General features: G+C 53.7%; 2 protein-coding genes across 2 annotated transcripts; one reads left to right on the forward strand and one right to left on the reverse strand.

Moving 5' to 3' along the window:
* Positions 1-230: 230 nt before the first annotated feature.
* TGME49_226350 (hypothetical protein) lies at positions 231-7468 on the reverse strand. The gene is made up of 2 exons (XM_018780132.1): positions 1693-7468; positions 231-1089 (listed from the first exon to the last, which is right to left on the reverse strand). Exons 1-2 carry the CDS (start codon positions 6108-6110, stop codon positions 606-608), a joined length of 4902 nt encoding a protein of 1633 aa, XP_018636027.1. The 5' UTR covers positions 6111-7468; the 3' UTR covers positions 231-605.
* Positions 7469-8449: 981 nt separating this feature from the next.
* TGME49_226340 (hypothetical protein) lies at positions 8450-21309 on the forward strand. Its single transcript, XM_002366246.2, has 13 exons — positions 8450-11729; positions 12346-12524; positions 12980-13266; positions 13720-13803; positions 14372-14840; positions 15530-15655; positions 15761-15806; positions 16285-16362; positions 16649-16778; positions 17508-17824; positions 18126-18287; positions 19045-19224; positions 19952-21309. The coding sequence occupies exons 1-13, from the start codon at positions 10521-10523 to the stop codon at positions 20174-20176; spliced, it is 3492 nt and encodes a 1163-aa protein (XP_002366287.2). The 5' UTR covers positions 8450-10520; the 3' UTR covers positions 20177-21309.
* The last annotated feature ends 64 nt before the right edge of the window (positions 21310-21373 follow it).

The raw sequence follows: 21373 nt of genomic DNA on the forward strand, positions 1-21373 counted from the left end.
CTCATCATACACAGGCACCACTATGGATCTACCTCTATAATTCTAGCTGCTGTGCATGATTGCAGCATGGGTGCACTGCGTGGTTCGCCCTTCTCTAAATCTAACCGTTTGCGTGCAAATGTCAACGAGTAGTTGATCGTAGTTCGTGAGGTTCTTGGCACGCACGCCGCAAGCGTGAGTTTGTGCAGCTTCCCCCACCAAGTGGCGGGCAACACACTAGCGTGCGAGAACGGGGTGACAGGAGATGAGCGTGGCAGGCAGCTTTCGGAAGCCCACTGAAAACAATTGTCATTTTCGTTTTCGGACGAGCACGCCTGGCAAAGCCGCCGGGCCTCAGCGACAGAGATGCGCTCAACAGGCAGCCGCGTGTCCACGGAAAACCGCAATGGCGTACGAAACGCAAAATTAAACACAGAGACATAATGCACTCTGTACTAAAACTCGGGTGAACAAAGAGGGCCGCGCCTTCGAACCCCTTGTTGCCAGGAGACAGGGAAGGAGCGTTTCGATCCGGAAGACGCGTCAGCACGCAAGTGCACCATTGCGTTTAACGTCATCTCCTGGGTTGATAAAAGACACTTTTGAGACGTGAAAATGATGCTTCTTCACCTTCTTCTTCGTTTGTGACCGGCTCTTCTGCCAGGCCACGAAGCGGCAGCGGGGCCTCTGAAAACCAGAGGGCCGAAGTCCGCGACGTCGTGAGCGTGTGCAGAGCTGTCGCTGAGTCGCTCTCCGTCTCTGTCGAAGAGCAGAGACCGTCTCTGTTCTTTGTCCGCTTCTTGCGAGAGAGATACTCGTTTGCTGTCGCCGGATCCAGCCGCCCCGTCCTCAGCACGAGGGCCGCGACCGAGGAAAGGAGAGTCCGAGGAAAGAGAGGGAGGAGCGCCAGCGAGAAACGGAGACGGCAGACGCTCGAGCGCAGTGTGAGGCAGGAGAGAAACCAAAGTGCAAGCGGAGCTCGCTGGCGGGTAAAGAAAAAGGGGACGCCGAATGCTAGGTTGTGTCCGGCGAAAGGACACGATGTAAGAGGACCACGGAAGAAGAAGCGATCCGGAAAGACCCGCTCTGCCGCCTTCGTCGAACAAAGTCCTAGAGACGACAAGGCAAAGAACAGCAACGGAGTGGGAGAGCGAGACAGACTCAAGGTGGAATGGGGAGACGGCATATACACCCGAAGAAAAGGCGAGAACGAAAGACGGCGAAAAAGATGCAGGGGTCGTTTGCGTGGATTTGATTCGGACCGCACGGGACAGACCTGCATTTCGTCGTAGAGGAACGCTCATGCAGTTTCCGTTCCGAATTTCTTCTAGTTAAATACTTCAGGTCTTAAATGGTGGACCAGCATTTGTAGAGTCGTCGAATCACCTCTCGAACCCTCTCACTGAAAGATGCTCCGAAGGCGCACACCAAAATAAAAACACATGCTGCCAGCGTATTTAAGTCCGACTGGAACCTCTCGAAACTTGGCTGCCTTCACTGTCTACCTTGAAGAATACCCACGATCCCATTGAAAACTCTCTTCACAAGAAACGGACGCTTTGGTTAAACTCTGACGGCGTTTGTGGTCGCGTCGGAGAGGCACACAGAGTTGTATTTCCATCACACAACAAAACGTGCATGCATGCGAGTTGCGTTGCAACCCGCCACTCCATCCAAGAACCAGGCCAGAAAAACAAGAAATCTTTCTCTCACCTATTAGGTCTGTAGAAGAGCTGGCCACCACCGAAGCGTTGCTCTCGCATGGGCGCGCGAGTTTTCGCTACAGTCCCCAAGGGCGGCGCGAGGCCTCGCGCACAGTGGAAGCGTTTCAGCTCCGGCTTATATTCGGAGACCAGGTCTCGCTTGCGGCGCTCAACGCCTCTGTGGAAGGCGACGCGGTAGAGCGCAACGAGGCGCGGTGGAAGGGCGAAGTCGACGCCCAGCTGCTGGCAGTATGCGAGAACGGCTGAGTCCCCGTGGCGGAGATCCCAGTGAAATCTGTCGTCAATGCGCGTCTGGCTTTCTGCATCTTGCACATCGACTTCGAGGATGCACGCAAACGCAGAGAGAAGCGCCGCAAGACTGGCAGAGGGCGCAGCGAACGACGCCAGTGAGCGGCCAGACGACGCGCCCAGAAAAGGCCCTTTCGCATGGGTGCCCAGCTGAGAAGAAGGCGAAAGTTGAGGAGCCGCCAAGGCGGCAGCAGCTCCTGCGGCAGCAGGGTCGTCGTTCGAGGGAGAGTAGGAAGAGCCGGAGGCGCCAGAGGCGGGCGAAGAGACAGACGACAAGCACAGAGAGGGCGACGCTGAAGCGCCTGCAGAAAGGGAGCTGGGGTGAAACAAACGAGTCTCAGTCGGCCCGGTTCCACATGCGCTCGGTGTGCTGCCGCCTCGCCCCGCGCTGCCCTCACTGCCGGGGTACTTGGGACTCGGGGCCCGATCGTCTCCGGCGTCAGCGTTGCGCGCCACCGGCTCCAACGGCAGCCCAACTAGTTGTTTCTGCTCCACTTCTTCCCTCTGCAGGGTGTCTGCCATTTGCACGAGGCATGCGAAGTCGATTTCGCGCTCCGCGGCGGTCGCGAGTTGGCGCCGGACATCCGCAGCCAGGAGATCTGCGAGACTTAAAACCCAGTGAAAGTCTCCTAATTCATCAACCCCATCTTCCTTTCTCTCGTCTTCGTTGCCTCCTTTTCTCTCACCTTCGTTTTCTTTCTTCATCTCGGCCTCCTTCTCCCCGCCGGTTTCCCTCTGGGCCTGCGCCCCTGTCACAGCAACCACAGTCCCCTCTGTCTGTGAACCTTCCTCTTCCGGCCTCGGAGACCCCGCCTCGGACACAGGGCCCGACTCTGCACGGGCGCAGTCTCCTGCGCGCGTCCCAGAGAGACTGGTGTCGGCCCGCCTTCTCCGATTAGAGAGACAGGACACAGGCTGCCGCAGCAAATACGGAGAAAGAGAGTTCGGCAATGACGACAGAAAAGATGGAGAAGGCGAAAAAGCGGGGATTTGTGGAAGAGAGAGAACAGGGGGGAGACTTGCGTCCGCTAGCCAGGCGACGCAGAGCGCGTCGACGGCTTCGTGCCAGTCGGCCAGATTCCACAGCATTTCCTCTGGGGACGGAAGACCAGCACGCCCCTTCCCAGCGCATGCATTCGCCCTGGCGTCCCCCGCCAGCCCCGCCGCCGCCGGTCGCTCTGGTCTCCCGGGGCCGAGCCGCGTCGATGCGTCGCCTGCTTCTCCTGCAGGCCTCCCTTCTCCGTTTTCCGCCTCTCCCTCGGGCCCCGCAAAGTTTGACTGAGAGCCTTTTTCTCCGCGCTCGCTCTTCTGAGCGGCCTCCGTGTCAGGCGTCGTCGGAGCCCCAGCCCCCTGCTGAGTTTTCTCTGCCTGCTCGCCTTTCTCCACCGGCTCGATATCCGCGTCCCTCTCCAGTATCTGGCGGAGCAAATCGAAGAGCGCAGCGCCACACGCCCGCTTTAGGTCGAGGCTCACGACTGTCAGGCGTCTGTCCGGCGGAACGATTGACCGCTGGAAAGGCGCTTCACCCGGGTGCGTGCCTCTCGGATTTACACCCGTCTGCGGATTGCCCCGTCCATGGCTAGCTGGCGGGTCCGGCTCGTTTGCGCATGCACTCGTTGCGGGGAAGGCTTTCGCAGGCAACAGGCCGCGGCCTCGGACTGCGTCGTCCCTCTCCAGGCCCCGATGTCTCCAGCCGCGTGGGTGGAGAAGCGTGTGGATGTGGGGGCGCTTCGAGGCCAGGCCGCGGGGGCGACTCTTTGAGAAGAGACTTCCGGGATCGACTGCGCCGGCAAGAAGAGCTGAGGGAGCGAGGGTACTCGCCGGCGGGAAGGGCCCTCGTCCTAAGCCGCCCGTGGGCGGCGGCGGGGGGCCCAGCAGCTCGGAGACAGGCGGCGGAAAGGCGGGCGGGAGCGAGCCACACGCGGAGACAACTGCGGGGACTGCAGGCCCTTCGGGCTTCTCAGGCGTCCCCTTGCTTTTGGACTGAGACAGCACACCCGCGGGCGGCAGGGGCGCGGCCTCGTCAGGCCGAGAGGTTGCAGGTTTCGCGGCCGTCACACTGTCTTCACCGTGGGGTTTCCCGGCGAGAGAGGCTTCCTCTTCGCCGAGACACTTTTGTAGAATCGGCGGCGAAATGTAATCAAAAACATGCAGCAAGTGCGAAATGGACGGAAGCCACTCCATCGGAGGGAGTTCGGTCTCGAAGGCCGCGACACAGGCCTTTCGGTCCTCATCATCGCGCTCGGCCTTCTCGACGCCGCGCGCCGCTCCTGGGGAGAACAGGCCCAGTGCCGGCCACCCGAGGCCCTGGCGCTCCACGGCCGCAGCCGCGGAGACGGCGTGGGCGACGATTGCCTCCGCGGGAGTCCGGTGAGCCTTGCGAAAGATCGCATTCTCCCCACTCACCCCCGCCCGCTCTGCATGCGCTCCAGACGGCCCCGCGCGCGCGGCCCCCACCGCCGCGCCGCTCTGGAGCCCGCCCAGACCTGGAGTCCCGAAGGGCCCCCTCTTCCCGCCGTGCATGCCTCCGACACTCTTGAGCACATGCGGCCGCCCCGCAGGCGCCGACGGCCGCGGCGCCGAGACCAGGCCCTTCAGGGGGGCCGCCGCGGGCTTCGGCGCACCCGCCGAACAAACCCCGGGGGCAGGCTCTGCAACGCCTGCTGCAGCTGGCGGAAGCACCGCGGCGCTCGAAGTCGTCCGCGACGCAATCGCCCCGGCTGCAGGTCCGAGGGGGCCTGAGACGCCCGACGACGCGCGCGAGAGGACAGATGCGCCCTCAGGCGACGACTGATGAGGAAGATCTTGAACAGACGAAAGCGACGCCGCGGGCGAGGGAAGTGAAGTAGAGGGAGAAGGAATCGAGTTTGAGGGCACAGCAGAGAAGGGCGGTCTTAGTCCAGCGTCGTCGGCGAGGGCCTTCTCGAAGGAAGCGGGCTGAGATGGCTCGGGGCGAGAAGCAGAGAGGAGGCCCCCGGCAGCGGACGTTAAGGCCTGTGGCGGAGCCACTTGAGGCGCAGACTGGTCGAGCTGTGGAGCGTCGCTTCGGACGCTCGGCCCCGGCCCCAAGGCGGGACAAGAGCCCACCTGCTTTGTCTCCGCATGGAGAGAGAACGCGATGTGTTTTCCGTCCTCTGGACGAAACGGGAGGCCCTCCAGTCCTTTCCACTGTTTTCCCTCTGGGCCGGCGGCGAGGACGAAGGTGGGGCCGGGAGACGAGAAGGGAGGCCCTTGCGTCTGAGGAGGCCGGCGCAGCTGGCTAGGCAGCGAGGCGAAGCCCGGCGGATCGGCGGAGACCGTGTGCGCGCCTGAGGCTTCGAAGGGAAACGAGGAAACGGCTCCAGCCTCGCTCTGTGACTGTCCTGGAGGAAAGACCTGGCCGTCGTTTCGGTGAGTCTCGCCGCCTGCAGGGAATCGCGAGGGCCCGCCGCCCGTGCAGCGGACAGACACCTGAGTGGGATCAGATCCCCCAGAAGCGGGCGGATGCGCAAAGGTGCCAAGCACTGCAGGAGGAGCATGCGCCGAATTTCCTGTGGGGCCTGGCCCTGCGGAGGGTCCAGACTCTGTGGAGGCAGACGACGACTGGAAGGGAACGGAGAAAGAAGGCTGCGAGCTCAGACACGCGGCGCGGCTCTCAGGCGCAGCAGCCGCAGGGCCTTGTCGCAGAGGAGGCAGCGAGGGCGCGGAGTAGTCGTCGCAGGCGAGAAAGAACTGGACGCCATCGTCTTCTTCACACGGTTGCGGAGAGGACGCATGCGCCACCGCAGAGAGGAAGAAGCGGGGACGGGAAACGTCGCTTTCCTTATCTTGAAAGTGTATCCGAGGTGTCGAGGCCGAGCAGGCACGGGGGCCGGGCTCCGGCGCCCACGATGGCACGGTAAGCAGTGAGGGGGGGAAGCTGTGGTTCACCGGACAGAAAGCAGGGACGGCAGAAGCTTGCGACGACGAGACGCGAGGTGCAAATGACAAGGACTGAGGAGCACAGTATTGCCTTCCAGGCGAGGAAGAACGAGGCCCGGATGAAGAAGCGAAACCGTCCGGTGCACTGCGGCGGTCGGCGGACAGACAGGCCGATTCGAGAGCGTCCGCTAGAGGCTCGCTGTCCGGAGTCCGCCCCATCGTAGCTGAATGCAAAAAAGCAGGTTTACAGTCTCCTTCAGAAAAAATGAAACAAGAGGTTTTATTCACTAAAGGACAGGGGGGGCGAAAACAAGTGTAAGGATGTGAGTGGACACTTTGTCTGCCGCGTCAATTTGGCAGAACGGAGGGGATTCAGACTGCCCGCCTCCGTCACGGAGAAATCCCAGAAGAGCTGCTTTCTCCTTGATGACTGGTCAGCGCATAGTGGACAGACGCACACCGGAGAGGGGCAGCTGCATGCATGTGGAGGGGATTGGCGGGTTCCAGCTGCTTTGTGTGAAAGGAGTTCGCCTCGCCTTGAAATCGGCGCTCTGGACAACAGGAAAACTGGTGGCGCTCAACTGGGGAGAATGTGAACTTCAGATATGGGGAGTCGTGTCTGAGAAGAAAGTGTCTTTCCTGTGGGCGAAGTGACAACGCCGGGAAGGCTGTTTCCCCGGGGCTTCGCCTTCAACGCCGCACGCTGGCCTGTGAGAACGCGGTGAAGGTTCAGCGATCTGTCCCTGGAAAAAAGATGGATAGGTGGAAACTACTCGCGTTTTTAACCAAATGCACTCGAGAACGGGAAACGGAGATGCAGCGAAGCGTCTCCGAAGAGACAAGCAACGCAGAAGACTCGAAGAAATCAAGAAAGAAAAGGAGCAGCAGCCCCATAGAGAGCTGTCTGGAGAAAGTAGCCCTGAAAGCACACGATCGAAGAGGTGCTGCGCTCTTGTGGACACGTATCCACAAGTGTGTACAACTTGTACAGATTAGGAAAAGGCCGCAGGGCAAAACAGCAAGAATTCCCTGGAGTGTTGGAGAACGAGGGCAGAGCGCTGGGACTCAGGACCCCTTGCCTCCTGCGCCTCTTCTGGCCTTGACCGGGGAGGCTAGAAGGGGTACACGTTCACTGCAGGCGCTCCATGTTCAGAAGAAGTAGACGGAAGGCAAGAAAGGCTGTGGTAAACACAAGCAGGAGCGAAATCTGCATGCCGTCCCCGTGTTAGCTTCGGGGACCGCGAGAAAAGCCGTCAACCGAAAGCAGCTTGCTGCGAAAAGCCCCACGAGTGTCCACGAATTTCAAGCATTTTGTGGCCTTCGGCAGGAGACGGCGAACGTCTTTTTAAAACGCACAAAAGACTGACGGAACGAGAACCAAAATGCCACAATTCTCAGCAGCCGCAGGTATGCGTGCATGCACAGAGCAACCCAAGACCCAGAAAAGCAGGCCGATAGCCGACTGTCTGAAAAATCAACTCGACGGAAAGACGGCGTTTCAAGGACACGCAAGCAGAATGGTGTTGCGTGAATGAAGTATGAAAGTGAAACGGCTCTTGAGCAGAAGATGAGACAAGAACTTCTTCCGTTGAAAAGAACAGAAACTCAGCAACAGCACAAGAAGTGGGCGTTCCGCGAGAGAAGGCGCGCACACTGGACAGCCCTCGAGCTTGTTGAGGCAACCTACCGTACGAGGCAATGCCTCAACAGACGTCGTGCGTGTTTTACACTTGTCCTTTAAAGCTTTTCTGGATGACAGACTTCTTGGACAGTGGTTTCATGCAGGAGACCGCAATGGCTCAAAACGATTTGGGAAAATCGCGTTTAGAACACCAAAGCTGCGTTGCTGCGTCCACCCTTGTTGCGAGCAGGTACTCGTGGGCGTTTCTAGAGCTTATGTGCAGGAAAGGTGGAACTTTGACGAGAAAAACAGGCGAACTCTGGACGCAGGCAGCGCCACCTAGAAGCAACAAGATTCTTCCTTTGTCAAACCCAGAGGGGATATTCTTGTAAAAAGGGGCGTTTTCGTGTCGGTAAGTTGCTGCAGATAAGAGGAGTTAGTTGGATGTCAGAAGTAGTCTCAGAAATACCCCATTGTGTGACTGAGACACTCGTTTTTTGCACTTTGCTGTCTATCCAAGAAGAGACACAAGACGAACATGAGAACAAGGTTCTCTCGACACGTCGTATGCGGTTCGCGCAGGGGACCTCTGTGTCTTGCTAACGAGTGAACTACAGAGCTTGAACAACGGCTATCACGAGGAACACAAACTCCTCGATATCGACCTAAAACAACTGGATTTCCAGGGTCAAGCTATCTTAGTTTCTTTCAAGCGATGCTCCACAGTATACGTGGCAAATAATCTCCGGAAAAGCGCAGTTATTGCCCAGCCAGTGACAAAAAAGCCACCTTTCAGAGTCGGACGACGGATAGTGTTTTTCCCTGTCTACTGAATCTCTGATTAGGCTTTGAAGCAATTCATCAAGGAATAAATTAACCAAGCAGATTGCTGAAGCAACAAACGTTTCTCCAACGTCTTCCATAATGAACTCTTTCCCGTGATACCCATTCTTGGAAGATGTAAGGGAATACTTCAGCGCACTGGGCTGGAAGTAACAAGCTGAGAGAGTTCCCACAGTCAACAAGACACATGAACATTAATAGGTGTCTGGCGGCATAGTTGAAAATAGCAGAAGAACAACGTGCATCGGAGACACAAAGTTCAACACGCCGAAGGTGTGCTGTCGCCATCGTGCGGAGCTGTAGAATTCATGGAGAACCCCGGAGGGCAGCCAACGAGTTGATCATTTCAAGGTAAACAGCCATATTTTCTCGCGGACAGGGGTAACATACCGTTTGCCAGAAATTCTGTAGCAGCCAACATCTAGGTAACATCGTGAAAAAGCGGAAATGTCTTCAACTCATACACTGGATGTTTGGCTTCGATCACAAGCTAGTTTTCCGGAGAGCTCGTACAAGGAACCCTGGAACCTTCGCCTCTTTCAGGAAACTCTAGTCCGCCTCGCGCGGGAAAAGAAGCTCCATCTGTTCGAATGCAAATATCACTCTTCATTCCACTTTGTAACAATGAGGAACGACGATGGTTTGCCCGTGTTTTCATCGAAGAAAACGAAGCGGTTCTCAACACCGTGTGACCACCTCGGAGCCGAGGAACCGCGGAAAATTACACGTCTTTCACCCTTGGTTTAGGGACTTGGAAAATGTCTCAGTCCACGCCACCGTTTCTACGTTTCTAAACCCTAAGATCAGACCGAAATCAGAGATTCACGTTCGAAGTCTCGAATTTGCACCTGAGGCAGTTGGTCAGTTTTACGCTTTACACCCTCGTACATCGCCTGGTCTGTCTTCCTCATGCAACTCCCTCCAATATCACGGCCAGGCGTTTCATTTTCCTTGGCCGAAAATCTAGGTATCATGTCTTGTTACCTGACCCTTCGAAGCAGTCTGTCGATATCCTTCTGAACGCGAGACTCCGTCTCAAGTGCCCTCCCAGACATGCAGACGAATTCCATCGATGCGCTTCCACAGCCGCTAAGGATGGGTATGAACCGCGAGATATCCAGAAGTACCAAATGTGCGGAAGCCTCCGAACGCATCTGTGAATGGCAATTCGAGATTCACACGTGAACGTCAACTTCTTTCCTTCACTGCCGCGTCTCGGGTTCCTCCAGTCACCAGCGAGCATGTCTCATCAGAGCATTCGTGGTATTTCAGCGAAGCCTAGCGTCCAGTCGCGGCGCTGGAACTGTGTCGTCGGTTTTTCTCGTATTTTCTGTTCATGCCCTTGGCAGCCGATCGAGCGCTGTCGCGGACGGAATTGCGACTCTCTCGTCTAGCCCGAGTGAGGAGCCACATGAGGCTTTGTTGCAAGTTGTCGGCAGCCAACTTCTTTTTCCCGTCCCTGGAATTTCTACCTTTTAGACAAACTCGCCGTTCTGTGAGTGATCTTTCATGCCAAGCTTTCTCGGGGCTCGCCCTCGCTTGCTGGAAAGTGACAATTCAATTCGCAACACAGGAGGGGCCAACCGCAGCTGAGACTGTCTTCGTTTTTTCGCATGTCGGGTGCAAGCGCAAGCGGCAGAAGCCGCGGGTCGACTTTTCGCATATTTCTCGCTGCTGATTTCCTCTTTTTGTGTTTGAGAAGACACGCGTTTTCTCCCGGCCACCGTGGCGCATTTTCTTTGCAAGAATTCCGTGGTCGGATCCTAACGGACGGCGGATGCACGACTTACCGCAGACACGGTGGATATCGGGCAGCCGCGTTTCAGTCGTTTTCAGCGAAACAGGGCTGAAACTGCGGCTTTTCTTGCGATTTTTTTCGCTTACCCGAAAGTACGTTTTGTTTTCCCTTTTCTCGGACATTTTTCGTTCCGTAGTCGCCGACTCTTTTGCCATTCCGGTCTCTGCGTTGTCCGCGGCACCGTTTGGTCCTTGGCAGCGGCTGACACACCGATTCTCCAGTGTCTCTGCCCGCCCGCCGTCTTCTGTATCCATCTTCTTTCCGCTTCCCCGGCGTCTTACCATTTCTTCTGCCAATTCCCTGCGCCTGCACTTCATTTCACCTCCTCTGTGCGCAAATCCTTCCCACTCCTCCCTCCGCGAACCCGATGACCATGGCGTCCTTGTCTGTGGAGGCGATGGGGGAGTGCCCGCCAGCTCAAAACGCCGACCACTCGCCTCTGTTGTCACCGGTTCCTCGTTCTCCTGCGAAGTCTGTCGCGCCTCTGTCATCAGGATCCTCCTCTGAAACTGCGAACCCCAGATCTTCCGCAGATCTGCCTTCCGCCGGCTCTTCGCCCCTCTCGACGCTTCCACCGACGCGGCAGAGCTCCGCGCAAGAAGGCGGCTTTTTTGGGTCGCCGCAGGACTCTCGCGCAGCGACGCCCAGCTGGATGTGTGACGACGACCCCTTTGCGCACATTGTCCGCCGAGCAGCGGCCCCGTCTCTCTCTCCTGGACAGAAGGGCGGCCTCGCGGCTTCTTTTTCAAGTTTCGGCGTCCCCGCCTCTCCAGACTCTCACTCCCTCGCTGCCTCGACGCTCAGCGACGGGGGGCTGCGGCCGCTGGACAGACTGACGCTGGAGAGAGGCGCGGACGCACCTGCCTGTGGATCTTTGAGTGGGAGAACAGAACAGGGGTCTAAGGTCCGTGGAGGAGCTGAGGCCGGAAATTTGTCGGACTTCTGTGGTCTCCGTGGGGACGCAGATTCGGCTTTCGCTCCAAGTGGACTGTCTCCTGCGGGTGCCCCTTCCGTTGGTGCTTCGCCGCTCTTCTTCTCAGATGCAGATCTCCAGGTGTTGGCAGCTCCAGAAAATCCTAAGACTCGCGCGACTCTCGCCTCCGCGGAAGAGACTTCGGACGACGGACGCGCACCACAAGACCCGCGAAAGCAGAACAACGTCCCGGACGAGCTCGATGAATTCTTCTCCTCTGCCCACCTCTCCCAACCGTGCGCCTGCCCTTCTTCCTCTTCTTCCTCTTCTGCCTTATTTTCTTCTTCTTCTTTGAGGGCCGAGAGCCGGGCCGAGCAGCCACTGGCGGGGTCACTCATCGACGGGGAGGTGGTGATGTCTGCGAAGGAGAGCGCAGAGAGCCATGACAGTCAAGAAGGAGACGCAGAAAAGAGAAGAGAGGAGCTGAGGCGCGACAGCCAAGCCGCCGAACATAGTCCGACTGCTGCTGAGTCCTGGTCGATTTTCAACAGGCAAATGCAGGGCTGGGACATGGTGCAGAAGGAAGGAAAGAGACCCGCCGCAGACGTCGAGGAACAGCAGCTCGAAGACGCAGGGAAAAAGACCGTCTGGGTAGTGCACCAGGTAAAGACTTTTAGAGTCTTTTCTGGAAGTCGAAAATTACAGTCGTCATCAGAAATCAACGAAGCTTTCCACAGTCACGGAGACAGCTCTCGACCGCCGCAGACGACACACGAAGAGAAGAGAAAACAGAAGAGGACGAAAAGAAAAACGAGAAGAGAGAAGAAAGGGGGAAAGCGCATGGGGGGACGGAGGGAAAGAAAGGAAGGGGACCGTCTATCATGTGCGGGACCACAGGAAAGAGGAGACATAAGAGAACATTTAGAAATGTTTTCGCAGCGGAGACTGACCGACGCGCCTGTCTCCGTGGTCTTTGCTGTGTCGCGTAATCTGAGAGAGGAAACAACGGTAAACATGGTGTTGCGGACTTCGTTATTCGAGTCGAGTTGTTTGTACACCGCCCCACTGGCCAGCTGCAGAGAAAACGGCAATCGTTGGACTGGAAAATTCTTCATGACAAGATTTATTTCTCCTTGCTAGGTTCTGGGCGCGACAGAGAGGCGACAGCAGGGGGGAGAGAGACACAGTCCCTGAGAGGAAGAGAATACTTGAGGAACGGTCGGGAACTCCAGCGTTGCGATAACGAAGCGAGAGTGAGTGTTCTCTGTTTCTTCTTTAGGGTGCGTGTACACCTGTCTCCTGGTATGAAGACACTTCGGCCGAAGATGTGAAAGCAGCTGTTCTGTGTGCATGCGACGTGATGCTGGACGACGACTTGGAAGAGCGCGATGAGGGCAGCGGACGCGCGAAAGGCAGAACCTGTTTCGCCCTCAGACAAATTGAACCTCTCCCTCAAACGTACGCACCACGCTTTCAAGGGAATCAAGGAAGACACTCAATCGAAGGAATACGGAACTCTCTACACGTGAAAAGGACTCTCCATTCGGAATCCATCGACATGCATATATCCACATAAATCGATACGTCGATGTCCATATCTACTTATCTTGGAGCGATCCATAGAACTCTTTCACTGATCTGCATGCATATATGCATGTATGTGCATGTGACTATCCAAAAGAGATAGAGGAAGGTGGAGATAATCGATGATGTGTGTGCATGTATGTATATATTCCCAGTTTCTGTGAGCTAACGTCACGTACTCCATAGATCTACTTGTACATGTGTACATGGAGATATGTGTCAGTTCATGTGGGCCTCCAGTGAAAACAGAGGAAGCTGGCGGCCGTTTATAAGGTCACTCAGTGTTGGGTGGAGGCAGTGCCGATGTTCTGTTGTGGCTGCGTTCACAGGGCAGACGTGGACTGCGAGTCGTTGTTTCTAGACGTCTGCGTATTGCATCTGCGAGAGGGAGAGATGGCGAGGCCTGGCCACCTGGGGGGAGGAGACACCCCCCTGGAAACGCAGACAGGCGAGAGAGACAATGCGAAGCAGAAAGCGCTGAAAGTCGTGAAGGGCCGCCGAGTGCGCTTCGACCAGTTCGGGCGCCTCATGGACGGCTGCACCTACATGTTGGAAAAATATCAAGAAGCCACTGAAGAAGCAGAGAAGGAGCTCGAAAAAATGCAGTCCATCACAGGTATGCCTCTAAAAAACGTACCAAAGATTACTCTGCATGTGTAAGCATATAATGACATTGACAGTGATACATACATATATATATATATATGTGTGTATTGATGTGTGTGTTGATGAGTGTGTGTGCATGTGGATATGAATCGAGATGCGCGAGAGTATAAGTGGACAAAGCGATAAAAAGGAAAGGGGACTCTTGAGTTTCTAGCCTCTCTATGTGATCAGATTCGCGCTGCGAACCTGCAGGTGGTCACATACATGTCCATTTATTTTTATGCGTATATATGAATATGTATGTGTGTGTATTTGAATATATATATATATATATATATATATATATAATTTATGTATACACTGTATCCTTGTGTGCAAGTGAGTGGCTGTAAGTGGTATGTATATTTTTAAGGTTTCCCGTTTGTTGAATGAGTTTTTCTGAAAGTTTGTTTGTGTTTTTTAGGGGATCGTTGGCGTCGTCTTCTGATTCCAGTGCACCCGCTTCTGCACATTGAGAGTCAAAAGGCCTTTGAACGCATGATGCAAGGTGGGCTCTCTCTCTGAAGGCTTTCGTCGGTCGAGACTGACGCGAACTCGGCCCGGTCTGCGGGGCGTCGACACCCATGTGTACCTCCTGCACCTGCACCCTGCCATTTATCTGTATGCATGTTTTCCATAGTTTCTCTGTGGTCTGTGTCTTTTTTTCTCCCAAAAGGAGTCGTGGCTGCGTACACTCAGCGTATAGTGCGTCGTGGTGTCTGCACTCCGTTGAGCCGAAAGAAGAGACGAGTCACTACTTGGTAGAGCCGCGTGTGCTTCAGACCTCTCTCCAGCTGTCTCCAGTTCTCTCAGAAACGCGTTGTTTTGCACATCAAAATGTACAGACAGTATGGCGGCAGATAGATAGGATATGAACACGAATATTTACCTCCATGTCTACCTACATAAAAACATACGTACATACCTGCATATATATATATATATATATATACGTACATAGAGGTGTGTATACATGCATGTCTACTTGTTTCGATCTGGTGATAGGGACGGATGTGGAGGACAGGTTCTCTGGGAGGGGGTTGTAGCCGTTGAAGCGTTTTTGAGTTTTTTTTCAGGGACGAATTTGTTGAAGCACACGAGTTACGGCTACCCCCATTTGCGTCAGTTTCAGTTGTCGATGGATCGGCGGCGGTTGCTGTGGTACACTTCATCGAAAGCCAAGTCTTCTTCAGTGGTGCATCTCTCGCTGCTGCGAGGCATTCTCTTCGGCCAGCAGTCGCCCACGTTTGAGAGCTACAGACTCCCGGGTCTGCAGCATCTCTCCTTCTCCCTCGTCTTCTGGTCGGGCGCTTGCCCTCCGGATCCGGAGAGCGACGAGGACGAAGACGAAGACGAAACGGAGAGGAAAACGCGGAACGCGATTGAGCTGAAGGCGCCGATCCCCGGGGCGAGAACTCTCGATCTCACCTGCAAAGACGAATTCGAATTCGACATGTGGATCACCGGGCTGAAGGCCATCATCGCAGCCAACAAGGGCTTGCGCGTCAGCAAAAAGTTGCTGCTCTCGCACTCCAGAAGATTCAGGTAGGGCGTTGAGGGGAGAACAGGTGCAGAGCGGCGCGCAGCGGAAGGAAAAAAGGTACACAGCTGAGGGAAAGATGGAAGCGAGAAAAAAGCAGAGGAACCGAGTGTGAGATGTTTAAAGAGAAGCCGTTGGCGGAAACGCTTTGTGCGTCACGAGTGGAGGAGGTGACTCTGAAGGGCATGCACGAATCCCATTTGCGCGGAAGCCGGCTCTTCTAGTGGTAGATCTCGACACAGAGTTTCCGGTGTATGTACACCTCGAAATCCTGTCGGTTTTCTTTCGGTTGGGGAGACGGCCAGGAGAAAGGGAGAAGTACACCTGTAACAGAAGAAAGTCTTTCAAAAATAGAATCAGTTGTATTTTCGTGTGTGGTATAGACAGGATCTAAATATTTTAGATAGGTAAAGACGTCTGGATAGATTTATGTATATTTCTGTTGTGTTTTGGGGAACTGTACGTGTGGATGTCTTGTTGTACGCATGTGAAAGAGATCGTCTCCTCTCGGAAGCCTCTTTTTCTCGAAGCGCCTGCACGAGGACGCTGCCTTTGTCGCTCCCTTGATTTTCTCGAGGTTCCCCCTTTTCTCGTGTTTTCCTTTATCGTTCCGGATGTTCTCTTTATCTTCGTCCGTTCTCCTGTCCTTTTCCACGTTTTTCTTTTGTTTTCGTCGATGCGGGCGCGTTTTCAGGCGCGCGCTGGCAAGGAATAACGTGACAATCAAATTGACGGCGCTACCAGAGGTGAAGGAACCTGGGCAGGTGAACCTCGACGACTGCATGGACTTGCCGTGGCATCCCCCAGAGCTCCTGCAAAAGTAAGCGGTTTTTCAAGAGAAAGTCCGTCTCGGCTCTGTGAAAGAAAGACAGATGCTTTTCGACGCCCTAACAATGTTCAATGGAAAATCTTTTTTTTCCTGCAGGAAGTACGACGGCCTCCAACGCAGAATTCAAGCGGCAGCTGTCGAGGTATGTTTCCCAGTCCTTGTTCGATTCCAAAAATCGTTGCTGCATGCCCCGCGGCCTTTCGACTCACAAAAATCAAAGTCTTTTCCAGTATACATGCATATACATGTGCATGCACAGATAAAAATACATATATAACATATATCCACCTATATGAATGAATATATATATAACATATATCCACTTATATGATTGAAAATATATATATATATATATATATATACATGTATATTTAAGTATACGTAGATATATTTACAAGGATGTGCATTTGAGATTTGGTAGTCAGCTGTATGTGCATGCGAAGAGCAAGCGCGTGAATGGGGCGTTCTGTCTGTACTGAGGAGATATGAGTCTATAAGTCTGCCTTCTAGAGTCTTTTCCGGCTTTTCTGTTTTGTCCGTCAGGGTGTCTTTTTCCGTGTTGCGGCTCTGGATTTTCGTTTGATTTTTCCGAGCTTTGCAGCTTTCTTTGCTTCCTTCAGATTCGGCGTCTCAACTACAAACAGCTGCCTCATGGGCGCGGCGCCACCATCCCCGACGTCTGCGAGCTCTCTGGATCGGTGAGGCCCCCGAAGTTATTTCAGTGGAAGAACGTCGAGAGTTCTGTGGAGAAAGTTTGGACTTCCGAACAGAACTGTTCAGGGCGAAACTGCACGATGTTCGTACGATTCTGGTGCGTGATGGTGGAGACATCTCGTCTCGCGTCTTTTTCCAACTGTTCCTCTTCTTCGTCGTTCGCTTTTAGAGTCGTCTTCTTTCGCGGCAGCTTCGTCTCGTCTCCTCTGTGACGCTTGTTAGTTTCCTTGCCTTTTCGTCTCTCTCTTCGTTGCTCTCTGATTAATACAGGGCCCAGCGTATGCTGGAGTGTACGGGGAGGTGGGCGAGGTTGACGACGAAGAAATGGAACACCGCAGAATGGTCGAGTTGCTGCACCAGGTCTTCAGCGTCCTCTCGAATGCGCGCGGCGCTCTCAGCAGTAAGGAAAGAAATCCAAAAAACTTCAAGCACGTTCCCCGCAACACTAGAAAGCGCCGCTGAGTGACGTCCACGAGCACCACTTCCAAATAATTATGTATATAGATACATATATATATACATATATACGTATAAATATAAATATATATATATATATATATATATATATATATATATAAGTATATGCATGTAGATCGAGCGGTATGCTAAAGTATATATTTGTATATATGTTCGTTAATTTATTGATGGAGATGGTGAACTGTGGAGAAGAATTCCAGGAATGTGAACTGTTTGGAGTTTCTGTCGCTCTGCCCGTATATCGGTATGGAGGTGCAGAAGTGAGCAGGGAAAGATGTTTGTGCATGTATGTGTGTGTGTTCATGTGAGTATCAGATTCACGTCGGCCATTTGGGAATATGTGGGGCTAACCGTTATATATATATATATATATATATATATATGATAGTTACGAGAGATGTATAAATCAATTTGATGCCTCTCTGTCAGCAAATGTTTTTCCCTGGAACAGTTTTGTGCTCTCCGTAGCGCCATCGTTATATGTCTCTCTCACAAGGTATCAGTTTGTGTGTTTTAGTGCTTGTGAATATATTTTATGTGAAGAAAAAGTCTTTTTTAGCGCAGACCATTTGTAGACGTTAGTGGCGTCTTGTTTCCATTTCTGTTCTCGCAAAGGCTCTTCTCTTCTGGCACTCCTTCCGTTTTACTGCAGCCTTCAAATCTGAAATTGAGAGGAAAGCAGCAGAAGCAGAGGGCGACAACCTTCGACATGCTTCCAACGACAGTGGGTCGGGCGCCTCCGCGTGTCAGAGAGAACAAGAGGGAGAACAAGAGAGAGAAGAAACGAAAGAAGCGCGAGAAGAGACCGAAGTGGTTGTGAGCATATCTTCTTCGGGAGAAGTCACGAAGAAGTCGAGGAGGCCCGAGAGCGAGGCAGGAGCGCGTGACGAGGATCTTTCTTTCGAGGAAAAATTCAAGAAATACTCCAGCAGAAGCGCCTCCTCGCTCGAAGCCGTCCAAGCTGTCCAAGTAAGCGGCCCCAAAAAGGGACGGAGCCCAAACGCAGAGAGCAAATCAAGGGTCATTTTCTCTTTCTTCTAAAAGCACGCCTATACATATATATATATATATGTACGGATGCTTACGCGTATATATATATACATATAGACATATGGGGAGACTGGTGCAAGCAGAGAGACTGAGAAGTGGACAAAAGTCTAAGTGTGCACGTTTGCCGGCACAAACTGGTGTGTGAACGTGTATGTGCAGACGTACGTTTCTCTGTGGTGCAGCTGAGTCTTTGGACTGCGTGACTGCTGCGTTGTTTCAGGAACAGGTGAAGGAGAGCATGTTGAGTCTCTGGCAGCAGGCGGCTCCGATTTCGCAGGAGGCGCAGAAGTTCTTCGAGCACGCTGTTGCGGCAGTGGTTGGGAACGACGAGGAAGTCGAAGCCATGGAAAACGGAGACGACCGCTCGTGGACAGCTGAAGAGGTGAGAAGTCCGTTTTTCGCCGTCTGATGTTCTGTGTTTTCTGTAGAGATGAGCACCTGAATTCCTTGTTTTCGCCTCCACGGTTTTTTCTGCTGGCGGTCCGTCTCGCGACACACAGCAGTCTGGTCCCCGACTCCGTCTGTGCGGCGAACGGGGAAAGGATCTGGAAGGGAGTTCGACGGAGGGGGCGAGGGATCTCGTTGTTGGATGAACAAAATGCCAACCAGCAGGAAGAGCCTCCGAGAAACTCACTGCCACCAACGCAGAGAGGACGTCGGAGCAAACAGCGATGGAAAGAGGCGCAGGTGTGCGCGGTCGGGGAGGCGCGAGTCCTTTTCGTCGGTCCTTTTCCGGTTCGACCTGAGGATCGGTGGAATTCGCAGGGTGATCGCTCTCCCTCTCTGTCTGCCCTGGTTCCCCTTCGCTTTTCTGTCTCGTTTCCTCGTTTCGTTTCCTCTTCGGCTCTCTTTGTTCTCTCCGTCTCGCCTCTGCACTTGCTGCGCGGCCGCCTCTCTGTGTACCGCGCCCCCTCCCTTACTGTCTCTCGTTTCCTCTGTCTGTCTCGTGTTCGTTGTCGCGTTTTCTCGCGTCGTCTTCCTCATTCTGCCTCCCCTCTCTTCGTTCATACCTCGGTCTTCCTTTCCTTCCTCGTTCCCCCTGTCCGTTGCTCGCGTCGGTGCGTTCCTGATGACAGCTCTTACGCTTTTTCGTTTTCTCCGCGCCTTCGCCTTCCCGTCCGCCAATTCTTCCTTTTCAGATTTCGCGGCTGAAGCAAATCAACCAGTTGCTGTGGAAGGCGGAGGTCGATCTGGAGAACGTGGAAGACATCCTCGCGCGCTTCCAACAGAGTCACTTAGAGCTCGCACGGGGCATTGTCGCCTCCGTCTCAGGTTTAAATCAGAAACTTTCTGAAGAAGTCCACCGATGGGGTTCGCAGGTACGCGTCTCAAAAAGCTCTACTTTTTCTTCATCTTTCCCTGCTTCTTTTCAACTACCTTCTCATGTGGAGATCCACACTTTTGTACGTAGGTGAACATGTACGTGTATTATATATATATATATATATATATATGTAGAAGAGCATATTGTCTCACTTCTTTGTCATTTGCTTCGTTTCTCCCCTGTTCCTTCTTGTGGTCTACACGTTCATCTTTGCATATGTAGTGATATATATATATATACACATGTGTTTATCCATGCATTTATATATATATATATATTTATGTCTATATATTTGTGTGTTGTTACACTCACGCACACACATGTTCGACGCAAGTATGGAGATATCAATGGAAGTTTTTTATGAGTGTGTCTGAAGAATCGATTTGGAGGAAGGTGCATTTCTGTGAATGCGGATTGTCTTCGTGGGTGCCATTTGGCTCGGGATGTACGGAAGAGAGAGAAGCATATAGGAGGGAGAGCAGATAGATTTCGACGACGGGTTGTCGCCATGTGCTTTCGTCGTGTTGCGTTCCCTAGTTGAGTGCATCTTTGTCTTCGCTTTCCTTGTTTTTTTCTCTCCTTGTTTTTGTGTGTCTTTGCTGCGTGCGTTTCTCCTCGTTTTCCCCTTGCTTCAGCTCGCATGCGTCGTGGTTTTCTCTCTGTCTTTTCCAGTGCGATTTGCCTCCAGAGTATTTCCTGTCTGCTTGTTTCTGTTTCTTCAGCTGACCTCGTTCATGTCGGACTTTGTGAGTCGTCTCAACACGCTGCCTGCGGCTCTCGTTGCGGACGACGCGCAGGCGGCGCTGCGGGCGACGGCGGCCTCGGCCTCGTCATCTCTCGCAGGCGCAGGTCGCCGACGAGTCGTTTCGTCTCCGGTGGAGAGCGAAGCGGAGCGGCGGCAGGCGCCGGACCTCTTCGACAGAGTGCCTCCGCCACCCACGATCTGAGGCAGAGAACGAGGCTGGAGCAGAGAGGCGCAGAGGGCGGGAGGAGAGAGAAGAGAGCAGAAGAAGAGAAGAGAAGGTGAGGGGGGAAATGAGAGAAAAGGAGAGGGAAGCAGGAGTGGAATTGCAGAGGCGGAGAAAGGAGAGAAAGAGGGAGGTCTTTCCTGTGGAGGAGAGGGTCAAGGCAAGAGCTTTTTTCGGAGGCGAGAAAGAAAACGAGAAAGAAACGCGACCAGAAAAAGTCAATCTTTTGCGGCCAGTCCAGGAGGTGCTCCCATTCTTCGGCAGAGAAACGGAAGGCGTTGCAAAGAGAAGAACGGTCGTCAGTCACTCGAAAGACAAGTAAAGGATTCCGACGTTCTTCGGCGTTTGTGTTGAGCGACTGCTCCCTGACTTCCGGAGTTTCTGTGGAAAGGAAAGGTTTGCTTCTTCGTCTTCCTTGAATTTGAACGTTGCGCACACAGGCGCTTGCTGCAGGCGTGAGGTGTACACACACCGGAACGAGGCCCTGAGCGCCTCCTCTCTGTCCTTGGTTTTGCGCGAGACGCTGCGTCTCGCTGGTCTTGCCCTTGCCCGCTCGGTTTCTTCCTGCGTTTTTAGCGTTTTTTCACAGCGACGCAAATCCATCTGCCCCGACCGCCGTTTGTCTGACGCACTTTGTGGGGTGCGTACGTACACCTGAGGGACTCCAGCGGGGCTGCAGCAGAGCTTTGTTTTCGGCTGTTGCGTCTTGTTTCCGTAAATGCTTTCACAGCAGAAACCGCTCCCTTTTCTTCGAGGAAGTAAAAACAAGTGTGGTGTTCGAGTCATGGAAAACCCCAAGGGCATGTAAGTTTTCATATATATGTATATGTATATATATATATATATGTATGTCTATATCTGTATATACATGTATATATTGATACGGTGTTTCTTGTGAGGGTTTTGGACGTTTTGAGAGCTGGATTAGGCTTCTTGGCGGTTCCAAGTTTTTTCCGACTTTTTGTGGCACCTTTGATCTCCGATGTCGCGTCTGTAAACTATGGAAAAAGTGAAACTCGCAGCGAGAGGCGAAAGTCTCTCCTTTCGCGAAAGCTCGTCCTCGGGGCTCGCAAACGAACTTTTCATTTTTCCCTCAAAGCATAGATTGACGACTGTCAGTTGTTCCGAGATCTCCGATAATGGACCTTTGCACGGACTCGAAGTCACGCAGTTTAC

This window comes from Toxoplasma gondii, chromosome X (genome assembly GCF_000006565.2).
Source record: "Toxoplasma gondii ME49 chromosome X, whole genome shotgun sequence".
NCBI classification, from domain to species: domain Eukaryota; phylum Apicomplexa; class Conoidasida; order Eucoccidiorida; family Sarcocystidae; genus Toxoplasma; species Toxoplasma gondii.